Source organism: Pseudopodoces humilis, chromosome 31 (assembly GCF_049639895.1).
Source record: "Pseudopodoces humilis isolate 2021_Gansu_Grassland_sample_001 chromosome 31, ASM4963989v1, whole genome shotgun sequence".
NCBI lineage: Eukaryota > Metazoa > Chordata > Aves > Passeriformes > Paridae > Pseudopodoces > Pseudopodoces humilis.
The window spans coordinates 629,291-642,869 of NC_142230.1; the positions used below are offsets into that span (position 1 = coordinate 629,291).

At 51.5% G+C, this 13,579-nt stretch overlaps 1 protein-coding gene across 1 annotated transcript; it reads right to left on the reverse strand.

The window, feature by feature from the left end:
• Positions 1-1,322: 1,322 nt before the first annotated feature.
• LOC102104371 (uncharacterized) lies at positions 1,323-2,327 on the reverse strand. Its single transcript, XM_088068698.1, has one exon. It carries the CDS (start codon positions 2,325-2,327, stop codon positions 1,323-1,325), a length of 1,005 nt encoding a protein of 334 aa, XP_087924824.1.
• Between the last annotated feature and the right edge of the window lie 11,252 nt (positions 2,328-13,579).

The window sequence follows — 13,579 nt, forward strand, 5'->3', positions numbered from 1 at the left end:
CCCCCGAAAAATCAGCTTTGATCAAGGCAAACCCCGGCTTTTGCAAGCTGAGCCTCCTCTCCATCTTTCTCAGGAAAAGCCGTGGGAAATCCCCAAAACCTGGGGGGAAAAAAATCCCCAAAACTTGATTAAAAAAATTCCCAAAATTTGGTATAAAAATTCCCAAAGCTTGGGATAAAAATTCCCAAACCTTGGTATATAAAACCTCCCAAAACTCGGTACAAAACCCCCCAAAACTCGGTATAAAAAACCCCCAAAACTTGGTATAAAACCCCCCAAAACTAGGTATAAAAAACCCCCAAAACTTGGTATAAAACCCCCCAAAACTCGGTATAAAAATCACCCAAAACTCGATATAAAAATCCCCACGACCAGGAACAAAAATTCCCAAAACTCAGTACTGAAAGTCGCTTTTATTGTGGGATTTTCACGGCGAAATCAATCCTGGATCCAACAGCAGCCGAAAATAATTGCGAGACAAAGTCCCAAACACCGCCGGGTGGCGAAACATTCCCGGCTGGAATTCCTCCCTGATCCCGTCTGCGCCACGCCCGGGGTTAATCCCTTCCCAAACATGTCTGGAGTGGAGTTAATGATCCATAAATCGGGATAATTATGCAATATTCTCGGCCTGAGACGTTCTTTGACACCTCCGAGGAAATTCAAGGGGAGAGAGAGCTCAGATCTATCCTAAAAATCTCTTTTTCCCCTCAATTCCCAAAGGATTCTTCTGAATTCCACCAAAATCGGATCTATCCTAAAAATCTCCCTTTTTTTTCCCCCCTCCATCCCAAAGGATTCTTCTGAATTCCACCAAATATTCAGCCCCTTAATTCCCGATTTTGGGAAGTTTTGGAGGCAGATTCCGCAGAAATCTGATTTATAGGGAAAAACTTCCTGAAATCCCAGGTGGGAGCTGGAATCCAGAGGAGAAAAGAAGGAAAAAGGGGATGAGCTCTTCCCTGGATTTGGGGTTTTTTAATTTTATGAACCCCTCCCTGTTCCATGATTTTTTTTTTGGGGGGGGGGGGGGCTTTCGGGGCATTCCAAAGCCGTGGGATTGGGAAAAAAAAAAAAAAAAGCAGGAATTTGGGAATTTTGAGCTACAACCCTGCTGGAAAACCATTCCCGACGGGAATTCCCTGCTGTTAGTAAAGGAAAACGCGTTAGCGGGAGGAGCGGCGGGAAGGAATTCCTGAAAAAAACAACCAAAGAAAAAGCTCTGCAAAGGTTTAAAAATAAAAACTTAAAAAAAAAAAAAAAAGGCTTGGAAAAACCTCTGGATGCGTGGAGAAAAATCTCCGGGATTGGGATTTTTCCTTCTACTTCTGCCAGAGGCCGGGCTGTTCCAGCTGCTGCTCCAGGGGAGGGAATTTCTCTGGAAGGGAGCGCTGCTCCGGGATCTCCTGGAATTCCTGCTTTTCCTGGGAGCACGGGACGGGGTCTGGGAGTGGGATGGGGACAGGGGTCTCCTGGAATTCCTGCTTTTCTGGGATGGACACGGGGATTTCCTTGCGCTCCTGCTTTTCCGGGGAAGGCGGGATGGGTTCAGGGCACGAAACTGGGATGGGGATTGGGGTCTCCTGGAATTCCTGCTTTTCTGGGATGGACACCGGGATTTCCTTGCGCTCCTGCTTTTCCTGGGCACACGGGACAGGATCGGGGATGGACACCGGGATTTCCTGGCATTCCTGCTTTTCTGGGATGGACACCGGGATTTCCTGGCACTGCTGCTTCTCCTGGGAACACGGGACAGGGTCAGGGTGTGGATCAGGGATGGACACCGGGATTTCCTTGCATTCCTGCTTTTCTTGGATAGACACCGGGATTTCCTTGCATTCCTGCTTTTCTGGGATGGACACCGGGATTTCCTTGCATTCCTGCTTTTCTGGGATGGACACCGGGATTTCCTTGCATTCCTGCTTTTCTGGGATGGACACCGGGATTTCCTTGCATTCCTGCTTTTCTGGGATGGACACCGGGGTTTCCTGGCGCTGCTGCTTCTCCTGGGCGCAGGGAACCGGGATCTCCTTGGCCTCCTGCCTCTCCAGCGTCGGTTCCGGGCGGGATTTCTCTTCCAGCGGGAATTTCGGAGGGAATTCTGCTTGCTGCTGCTCCTGGGGCGGATTTTCCCCTTTTCCCGGTTCCACGCCCGCCGCTGGAATCGCTTTTTCCTCGCATTTCGCCACCGCCGGGAGCGGCTCGGGGCAAGGAGCGGGCACCGGGATTTGGGGATTTTGGGGCTCCGGGATCGGTTTTGGGGTGGTTTTACCCAGGCCGGGGGGGAGCGTCAGCTCCTGCTTGATTTGCATCTGGTTCAGAGACATCTCTGAGGGAAAACGGGATCACCTAGGGGGGGAAAAAAAAGTGGGAATTTCTTGTGGTACCGGGACGAGGGTGATGGGAAAAAAACCAACAAAAAATCAACAATAACCACAAAGTTTTCCTCTTCTGCCCTTGGCTTCCCGAGGTTTTTCCCTAAGGAATGGGGGTTTATTCCTCCTTTTCCATCCTGCCCTGATCCCATTCCTCCTTTCTGAGGAGGCAGAGCCGCCCCTTTGAACCCGCGGCTGATTTCTGCTTCACAGCTCTTCCCAAATTCCCAAATCCCTTGGATTTTTGTCCTGGGGAGCTGAATAAACCCCAAAATAACAACACCAAAAAAAAAAAAAAAAAAAAAAAAAAAAAAGGCGAAAACCAAACATTTCAGTGCATTTGGTGCCCCAGAAAAACAAAAATATCAATGTGGGGCAAACGGGGTGATCCGGACTGATAAACCCGAAATAATTCCCGCTTTTTACGCCTGGATTTTCAGCTTTTCCTCGGAATTTGGAGCGCCGGAGGAGGTTTCTCCAGGCTCCGGCGAGCTGGGGGTTAAACCCGCAGGGGACAACTCCTCCCCTCGCTCCGCTCTCGGTGACAACGCCGAGGATTTGGAACCTGGCTCGGTCCTGGGCAGGGAATTCTCATGGATAAAGCCGGGATTGTCCCCAGCCGAGTCAGGGTTTCTCCTCCCGACAATTTGGGGACAATTTGGGGACGATTTTGCGGCTGCCGAAGGCTCGCCCGGACCCGCGGGAATTCCTGAGCTGCCGCCTTCCCAAATCCCAGCCCAGGAGTGAAAGGTGGGAATCCCAAAAGAGGGGCTGGAAGGGATTTGGACCCGTCCCCGAGGAAGAGAGAGGGGAAATTCCTCCTCCCTTCCCTGCGGAGTTCCCAGCTCCCCTCACAGCCAATTCCCTCCTCTCTTCCCTTTTTGATAAGACCTTAATTACTTTATTTATTAATTAATTAAGACCTTGATCATGACACGGATGAGGCGGCACATTTGGGGAATATTTTCCTTCCTTGTCTCCCTGCTCCCAAATTTGCCTTTCCCCCAGGAATTCCCTGGTGAAACGGGAGCTTTCGGAATATTTTGGCCGCAAAATCACTGGAAAAATCAAATTTGGTGCCCTTCCCTGGAGGGAGGAGATCCCTCCTTAAACCAACGGAATTCCGTCTGGTCCCGTGCCTCGGGAAGGGTCTAATTTAGGATTTAATTACCCTCAGATTTAGACTCGGTCTTAATTTGCCTCCCAGAGCCATTTCCAAGCCACCCCAACGCCCACAAATTCCCTTCTTTCCAGGAACCCTCCAGGTATCCCAAGGCACCAAATCCAACTTTTCCTGAAGGGCTGCGGAGTCGAGGAGCAGAACCCCAAATTTCCCGCCCAAAAAAATCTCGGGATTCTTAGTCCCAAATATCCCCCTCAAAATCTCGAGATTCTGAATCCCCAATATCCCCCTCAAAATCTTGGAATTCAAAATCCCAAATTTCCCCCCAGAATCTCGGAATTCTGAATCCCAGACCTCCCCAGAAATCTCGGAATTCTGAATCCCAAATATCCCCCCAAAATCTCAGGATGCTCAGTACCAAACCTCCCCAAAAATCTCAGGATTCTCAGTCCTGAATATCCCCCAAAAATATTGGGATTCTCAATCCCAAACCCCCCTGAGGCATCTCTGGATTCTCAACCCCAAACCCCACTGAAAAAAAAAAATAAAATCCCAGAACTCTGAATCCCAAACCTTCCCCAAAAATCCCGGGATTCCCCAATCCCAGAGCTCCCCAGGGAATCTCCGGACTCCCGGACTCACCCAGGCGGCGCCGAGGGAGCAGCGGGAGCGGAGTGGATGCGGGAGCCGGGAGATTTGGGATCTTTTATAGGGTTTGGAAGCCCTGCCTTCTGGGAATGAGTCCTCCTGGCTGATGAGCTCATTCTTTCACAAGAGCCCTGCCCGGCCCGGTTTTACACGTAGGCACTTTCCAGAGAGGATTCCGAGTTCATCCCTTGGCTAATCCCGGTGAAGCGTGGAATTCCTCCCTGGATAAAGCTCCGAGCCTCAGGTTCACGGAGAGACGGAAGAGCCCGGACAGGTTTTGGGGGCTCGGTGGGGTTTGGTGCCACCTCGACCCATCCCGGGGTTGTTCCACAGCTAAAACCCGCTCTGAGGTCTGGAATTCCAGGGATTTATTGAGAATTCCCATCCCGGGGTTGTTCCACAGCTAAAACCCGCTCTGAGGTCTGGAATTCCAGAGATTTATTGGGAATTCTCATCCCGGGGTTGTTCCACAGCTAAAACCCGCTCTGAGTTCTGGAATTCCAGGGATTTATTGAGAATTCCCATCCCGGGGTTGTTCCACAGCTAAAACCCGCTCTGAGGTCTGGAATTCCTGCGATTTATTGGGAATTCCCATCCCAACCCATCCCGGGTTTGTTCTACAGTTAAAACCCGCTCTGAGGTCTGGAATTCCAGGGATTTATTGAGAATTCCCATCCCGGGGTTGTTCCACAGCTAAAACCCGCTCTGAGTTCTGGAATTCCAGAGATTTATTGAGAATTCTCATCCCGGGGTTGTTCCACAGCTAAAACCCGCTCTGAGTTCTGGAATTCCAGGGATTTATTGAGAATTCCCATCCCGGGGTTGTTCCACAGCTAAAACCCTCTCTGAGGTCTGGAATTCCAGGGATTTATTGGGAATTCCCATCCCAACCCATCCCGGGGTCGTTCTACATCTAAAACCCGCTCTGAGGTCTGGAATTCCAGAGATTTATTGGGAATTTGGGATCGTTTGTGCTTCTCTCCTCTGTTCTTTATCAGTGAACCCTCTGAAGTGGTTTTACTGGGATTGTGAAAAGCAGGGATGGGTTTTCCTGGGAAGAACTTTGTGGATTTCCTTCAACTTTCATTTCGGTTTGGAATCACCAGGAGGGATTTCCTGGAAATTCCGGGAACTTCCTCCTGGAAAGGGCGGTCAGGGGACGCCCAGGGAGCTTTTCCAAGGAATTCCTGGACATCCCCCAGGGCTCTGGGAAGGTGTTGATCCATCCAGAGTTGGACTCGATGGTGTTGGAGGGATTTTCCAACCCCAAAAATCCTGGAATTCTCTGGAGAAATCTCATTTTCCACGGAGAAGGAAAATCCAAATGTGACAGGGCAGGGAACTGAGTTCATCTCCGGGGATTTTTAAGAATGGCCGAGATCTTTCCCACCCAAACGGGATTTGGGGAACCGGCCCCACGGAATTCCAGATGGGAATTTTAAAAGGCGTTTCAGCCTAGATGCAAAATAAAGGGAATTCCGAGTGTGCAGAGCATTCCCTGAGGATTATTCCAGCTGAAAACGAAACAAAACATTTATGGGGCGGGAAAACCCTGAGAAATCCAATCCCAATCCCCCCAGTCTCCACTGGGATTCCGGAGCCGTGAGGCCCTGGAGACGCCGTGTCCAACCCAGACGGGAATTTCGTCACCTTTGGTCATCCCGGGCTCATCTCCGTGGCTTTTCCCGAGCTTTTATCGGATCAAGATCCCGGCACGATCACTTCCAACAGGCTGAGCTGGTCCCGCGTCACCTCCCGGAATTCCTGGGCAGCGCCTGGAAGCGGCTGCTCCCGGCCTGGAGCCACTTCCTCTCTCAACAATCTTCCGGCAGCACAAGGCCGGAAAATTCCGGGATTTTCTCCCGTACGCGCAATTCCCGTTTTTCCCAGGGTCCTGCCTTGCTGTTCCCTCCGGGATAGGCTCGGTTTTAGTCTCCGGCTTTGGGAATACCCCAGCCCGAGTCCAAAGCCTGAGTCAGGCCTTGCCGGCTGCTCCGCCGGTGCCGATTCCAGGCTGGAATTAGGGCACTTCCCAGACCTGCCCGGCTGCTTTCGAGGCAGGGCTCGGGAACCGAGATAAGCTCCTGGAATTCTGCCCTTCCCGCCGGGAGATGCCGGGAAGGAGATCGGAGTCCCCGGGGCTCGGCACTGCCCCGTTCCTGGAGGTGTCCGAGGAAAGGTTGGATGGGGCTTGGAGAAACCTGGGATAGAGGGAATTGTCCCTGGGGCTTGGAATGGGATAATCCTGAAGGTTCTTTCCATCCCAAACCATTCCATGATCCTCTGATTTTCTCCGATTCTCTGATTTTATTATTCCATGATTTCATGTTTCCGTTACGCCTCCATTCCCCGATTCCCTGATCCTCTTATTCCATAATTTTCTGATTTCTCTGACTTTATTATCCCATGATTTTATGATTCTGTGATCCTCTAATTCCAGCAATTTGTGATTTTGTGATTCCATGGTTTTCTGATTCTCATAATTCCACAATTCCCTGATTCTATCAATCCCTGATTTTCTGATTATCCAATCTCATAATTCCACGATTCCCTGATTCTATCACTCCCTGATTTTCTGGTTCTCATAATTCCACAGTTCCCTGGTTCTATCACTCCCTGATTTTCTGATTCCAAGATCCTCTAATTCCACGATTTTACGACTCTCTGATACTCCACCATTCCCTGATCCTATTATTCCGCCGTTTGATCATTCCCTGATCCCGGATTTCAGCCGGCTTTGAGAGCGGACAGGGAATTTCACCACCTCCGACCTTCCACCCGCATTTCTGTGCAATATTGCCGAGGGAATTCTCCACCTCAGGCCGGAGCTCGGTGCATCCCTCGGACACGACACCTCCACCCGCCCCAGACCTTTGGATTTCAGCAATGAAGGATTTCTGGAATGTTCCGGTGCCAAATTTAAACCCTGAGCTTGCGACACCCGGGGGTTAAAGGCAAACACTTCCCATGGCTGGCAGGGAGAGACTTAAACCTAATCCTAAACCCAAAGCTAATCCTAAACCCTGTCTGGAGATCGGGAGATGCGGCCTGACCTTAAACTGCTTTGGAGTCTGGAAAACTCCAAACTGGTTCCAGTCTGGAAATGCTCTGGAGGTCACCGGGCAGCAACCTCAGCACAAAAATTATGGATATTCCCAAATTCCTGAAATTAAACTGGTTTGGATCCAGTCTGGAAATGTTCCAGAGGTCACCGGACAGCAACCTCAGCACAAAAATTATGGATATTCCAAAATTCCCGACCTTAAACTGGTTTGGATCCAGTCTGGAAATGCTCCGGAGGTCACCGGACAGCAACCTCAGCACAAAAATTATGGATATTGCCCAAAGAGGCTCCGGAGTCAGCCCCTGGAAAGGGAGGGAATGTTTTTCCCGGAGGAGAGGTGGAATTGCTTTTCCCACCCCCGGGAATTGCACAAAAAAATCTATTTTTAGCGGCGCAGTTCAGGAAAGCGACGGGAGAAACGTGAGGGAATGGAGGGAGCGTGGAGCTCCCAGTCCATCCCAAATTCCAGGGATTGCCAGACCCCGGGGAAGGAAATTCCCAGCCCGGCATTCCCGGATGGGAATCGCTGCTCCGGATCCCACGAATCCCGAGCAGGTGATTCCCAGGAGTTATTCCAGCAGCTCCAAACGGGAGCTCGGTCTGGGATGTCACGGAGGCGTCTCGGGGTCTCCGACAATCCCGGAGCTCCTTCGCTTCCCTCTGCCGAAAAAAACGGATCCAAACTTTGGGAATCCCTCACCCAGGACTCTGTGGATGCTCCTTGACCTTTCTGGCCACCCCAGATTTGGGGATTTTTATGCGAGGATCAGATTTTTTTGGGAAGTGAGAACTCCTCCCCCAGGACCTTTTTTCCATCCAGGATTTGGGGAAAGGATCAGATTTTTTTGGGAATGAAAAGCCCCGCAGAGAAGCTGGGCTTGGGCTCCTCATGGATGCTCCCCGACTTTTTGCCACCCAGAAATTTGGGATTTTTGTGCAGGGATCAGATTTTTTTGGGAAGTGAGGACCCCTCCCTCTGGACCCTCAGGATGCTCCCTGACCTTTTTGCCACCCAGGATTTGGGGGAAGGATCCGGTTTTTGTGGGAAGCCATTTTCACCACGCAGGATTTGGGGACCTTTTCTTAGGGATCAGATTTTTTTTTTTTGAGGGGGTGGGGAAGTGAGCAGCCTTCCTTCGTAATTTCATGGATTCTCCCCGGTTTTTCCCTGTCCCCCCAGCGCAGGATTCAGGACCTTTGTGCTGAATCCGGGAACTTTTGCCCCGCTGGATTTCAGCCGTGACTCAGGAGCCGCCGAACCGGCCGGGGCTCTCCGCAGGGTTTGGCTCACGCCCGTTCCTCGTTGTCCTGTCCAGCTCTGGACACGGCGGTGAACTCATCAAACAAAGCCTTAATTAGCACCTGCTGGATGTCTTAATTAGCACCTACAGCATCTCCCAGTATCGGTCTGGCTCGTCCTGGAGACTCCCGGGACCTCCGTGGCTTCCCTGGAAGTGTCCAAGCGGCCGGACGGGGCTCGGAGCCACCTGGGAGGGTGGGAATTGTCCTTGCCCGTGGCACAGGGTGGGGTTTAAGGTCCTCTCCCCCCGAAAATAAAACCTGGACACCCCCAAGTGCTGCAGGATCCAAGGATTGGATCTGGAGCATCCCATGGGTTTTTCCTGGCTGGTTTTATTTCAGTCCGGGAATGTTGGGAATGTCGAGGCTGTGGAGACCCCGGAGCCCCTCCCAGGATCTGCAGGGAAGCTGGAGAGGGATTTTTCCTCTGGACAGGACACGGGGAATGGGTCAGGGGGATAGAAGGGGAATTTGGGTGGGATTTAGGGAAGGAATTGTTCCCTGTGAGGGCCTGGCTCGGGTTATTCCATGGATTTCCCACCCCTGGAAGTGTCCAAGGCCAGGCTGGAGCCACCAGGGACAGCAGAAGGTGTCCCACGGCAGAGGTTGGAACGAGATGATTTTTAAGATCCCTTCCAACCCAAACCATCCCATAATTCCACGATTCCCGAGCTTCCCAGGATCCAGACAATTCCTATAAAACTCCGAGCCTTTCCCAGCTGAGTCACCGACTCAAATCTGGGACTCTGCTATAAAACTTCCCCATAAATCCCCCAAACTCCAGCCCAAAGCTTGGCCCCTGTTCTCAGCCCCATTTTCGGATTTCCCAGCCTGCTCCTGACTCCTCCTGGGCTGCTCCTTGGAAACCTCCTCCTAATTCCCAGCCTAAACCAATCCCTAATTTCTCCTCTCCTTGGAATACTCCTGCTAATTCCCAGCCTAAATTTATCCCTAATTTCTTCTCCTTGAAAACCTCCTCCTAATTCCCTGCCTAAATCAATCCCTAATTTCTCCTCTCTTTGAAAACCTCCTGCTAATTCTCAGCCTAAACCAATCCCTAATTTCTCCTCTCCTTGGAAACCTCATGCTAATTCCCAGCCTAAATCTATCCCGCATTTCTCCTCTCTTTGAAAACCTCCTCCTAATTCTCAGCCTAAATCTATCCCTAATTTCTTCTCTCTTTGAAAACCTCCTCCTAATTCCCAGCCTGAATTTATCCCTAATTTCCCCCTCAGGGCTCCGCTTGCCTCACTGAAACCCCACGACTTTTCCAGCAGCCGTCCCATCAAAGAACCCAATTCCCGATTGCTCCATTCCCCCTCCGGAGCTCGGGAATGACCTCGCTGGAGTTCAGCCTTTCCCAGTTTTTTTTCCAGGACCTGCTGGAAATTGGAGCAGCCTTGGGGTCACCCAGGGAGGAATTGGGACACCGGGACACGGCTCAGCCTTCCCTGACCTCTCGGAAAAGGGTAAAATCCCATATTTTTTATTTATTTTTTTGGAATATCGGGTCCACGGTGCGGCTGCGAAAGGCAATTCGTGGTTTTTGAGCTCAAAAAAAGAAAGGGGATTTATCTTGGATTTCCCCCTATCCGTGAGTTCCATCATTTTAATTATTAAAATATTAATTATTAAAATAATTAAAATTACAACCCTGGGCTCACCGTTTGCTCCATCCCGACACCTGCACGAGGGCAAACCCCAAATCCCAGGGATTTGCTCCCCGTGGAATCCCATCCCCTTGGAGCTCCCCTTGGAATCCCGGCAGAGGGACGGAGGCGCTGGGGGAAGAGAAATCGCCTCTGAAACCCCACGAAAAGCTGAGCTTTGCGAAGTCACCGGGGTTATTCTGACCCTAAAGCCAGGCTTAACCTCCCCCGAGCCTGGCTCAGAACAAAGAGCTCCTAATTAGAGAAACCAAGAGTTAATTGAGTAATAAAACCCTTTTAGGGTGAAGCAAGAGGGACTCGGCTGAGGAGTTTTCTCATTTTCATCATCATTTTGCCCTGAGCGCTCTTAAATCGCCCAGATCGGGAATTTGCTCCTCGTTGGACTCGGAATGAGAGAAGTTTTCTTGTCTGCAGCTCGTTTGCAGCTCTTTAATTATTAATTAGAGCTTCTGAGCCGCTCCGAGAGCAGTCCCTGCTCGTCCCCTCACGTTTCCTTTGGTCCCTGCCCTTCCCTCCCATCCCTGTGCCTGGAATTGTGGAAAGGTTTGGAATTGTGGAAAGGTTTGGAACCCTGGAATGGTTTGGAATTGTGGAAAGGTTTGGAACCCTGGAATGGTTTGGAACCCTGGAATGGTTTGGAGCCCCTTGCGCGCATCCAGGGGTGGGAAATCCCTGGAATAACCCGAGCCAGGCTCTCACAGGGAACAATTCCTCCCCAAAATCCCACCCAAATTCCCCCTCTGTCCCCCTGGCCCCATTCCCTGTTTCCTGTCCCTGCAGTTCCAGAGGAAAAATCCCTCTCCAGCTTCCCTGCAGATCCTGGGAGGGGCTCCGGGGTCTCCACAGCCTCAACATTCCCAGTTTTCCCCGCAGTGGGAACAGGAGGCCGAGCAGAGGGGCGGGGGATCCCTGATCCATGGGATCCCTCCCCGATCCCTGGGAATGCTCTCCCTGACCCAGCCCTGGGACAGGTTTTGCCCACCAGGACCCCCAGCTCCTTCTCCTTGGTTGATTCCCAGCCCGTGCCGCTCCCTCGGGCTCTTCCCAGATCCAGCGGCCAAAAAAAAAAAAAAAGGGGCTGGGCTGGGCCAAATCCCAAATTTGAACTTTTCCTGGAGACAGGCAGGGCGAGGGGAGGATCCCAAGGGATTTTTCCAGGTGCCAGGAGCCTCCTGCGCGGGCCGATGCTGCGCTCTGGTGGCTGGGGACACTCGGGGCCCTTGGGGACACTCGGCGCCGTGTCCCCTCATGGAAAAGGGACAGGGAGGGGCTGGAGCAGCGGGAGAAGGGTCTGGAAAATCCTGAGGGAGCTGTGGGGGGGCTCAGCCTGGAGAAAAGGGGGATCCAGGGGGAATTCCGGGCTCTTCCAGGGGGGATTCGGGAGGGCGGGACAAGAGGGAGCGGCCTCGAGCTGTGCCAGGGGATGCTCGGGGTGGGAAATCTGGGAATTTGGTTAATTCCTCCTGGAAAGGGCGGCCAGGATTTGGAAGGGGCTCAGGGAAGGTTGGATCCCCATCCCTGGAGGCGTCCGAGGAATTCCTGGATGTTTCTCTGGGTGTCCAGGCGGGGATCGGGCACAGCCGGGACTCGACGACCGTGGAATTCATTCCCAAGCTCCGGGATTTTGGAATTGTGCCCTTTTCACCCCGCCTGACTCCAGCGGGAATCCGCAGCCCGGTGAGGGAGGAGGGAAGGAGGGAAGAGGTCCCCAAAAAACCCCAGGAGGAGGAGCCAGGTGGGACCTCGTGGGTTCTCCGCCTTTAATAAGTCAGGAACGCGGTTTTGGAGGTTTTGGAGGCTGAGCCAAGCGCCCAGGAATGCAGAGCTCCCTCCCTGCTCCGAAAATAGAAACTCTGGCAAGCAGAACAAAAGGAGGGAGAAGAAAAACAGAGGCGAATTCTCAAGGTGTGATCAGGCTGGGTTGAAACTCCGCGCTCCGCGAATTCCGCCTTTTCCAGGTGGAAATTCCTGCTGGAAATTCCCGCCCGCTGCCGCCCAGACCTGGATAAATCAATATCAAGGAATAGAAATAATATCTAATTATAAATTATATTTATAAAAACGGGAGCTGCCGGTTTTGGTCAAAGGGAGGTTTCAAACCTCCAAGCGACGGAGGAATCGCGGATTCAGATCAAAGGAACGATCCCTGCGGGAGAGAAGCCACAACAAAGCCGCGCTCCTGAGGCTCGGAGCTGACCAGGAAAAGTCCGGATGGAGATGGAGAATTCCCTGAAAAAAAGGAGGATTTCGCCCTCTCTGCTTCTTGCCCCGTGTGGGGCACAATTACCCAAGAGCTCCCAAACTTCCCCGTTCCTTTTCGTGCCCCGAATTATTCGGGGCCCTTTCTCCTGGCCACAAAACCCCCCCGGGCGGGGCCGTTCCTCCCAGCTCACACGAAACCACATTTTTTAATTAAAATTAATGAAAATGCCCCGGCCCTGCCCCTCTCCCCGTGGCTTTGGGCTCCGTGTTGGTGTCACCGGGGCTGGGCTTTATTTTGTCCTGGTCCCTCTCGGCTCTGCCGGAGCCAGCGGGGACAAATTGGCCTTTTGGGGGTTGTTTTGTGTCACAATGAACCCACAGAGGCGCCGAGCAGATTTTTAGTGACTTTCAATATTAATTTTTCTGCTTTTGGGGGTTGTTTTGTGTCACAATGAACCCACAGAGGCGCCGAGCGGATTTTTAGTGACTTTCAATGTTAATTTTTCTGCTTTTTGGTGTTATTTTGTGTCACAATGAACCCATAAAGGTGCTGAGCAGATTTTAAGTGACTTTCAAAATTAATTTTCTAGTTTTTGGTGTTATTTTGTGTCACAACGAACCAAGGAAGGCGCTGAGCAGATTTTCAGTGACCTAAAAAAATGATAAAAAAAAGGTTTTATGATATTTTTAATCCCTGTGAGATAAGGAGGTGAATGACCGGGGAAGTCACACGGGGCTGGAGGAAGTTGATCAGCTCCCGGAGCTTTTTGTCACCCCTGGGATCCCGAGGTTGTCACCTGTCCTCGGAGCAGCGGGAATGTGGCACCTGGTGACTCTCAGGTGACCGGGAGGGGTGAGGCACGGCCGGCTTGGGTGGCAGCCCTTGCACAACCAGCCGGGCTGTCACCCCAAAATAAACCTCCTCCAAAAATCGCGTGGGACTTTCTCACGGGCTCAACTCCTCACCTCACACAGACTGAAAAAAAAACCTCGTAAAACCAGGAGACGAATTTTGAAAGTCACTAAAAATCTGCTCAGCGCCTTCCTTGGTTCGTTGTGACACAAAGTAACACCAAAAACTAGAAAAATTAACATTGAAAGTCACTTAAAATCTGCTCAGCACCTTTATGGGTTCATTGTGACACAAAATAACACCAAAAAGCAGAAAAATTAACATTGAAAGTCACTAAAAATCCGC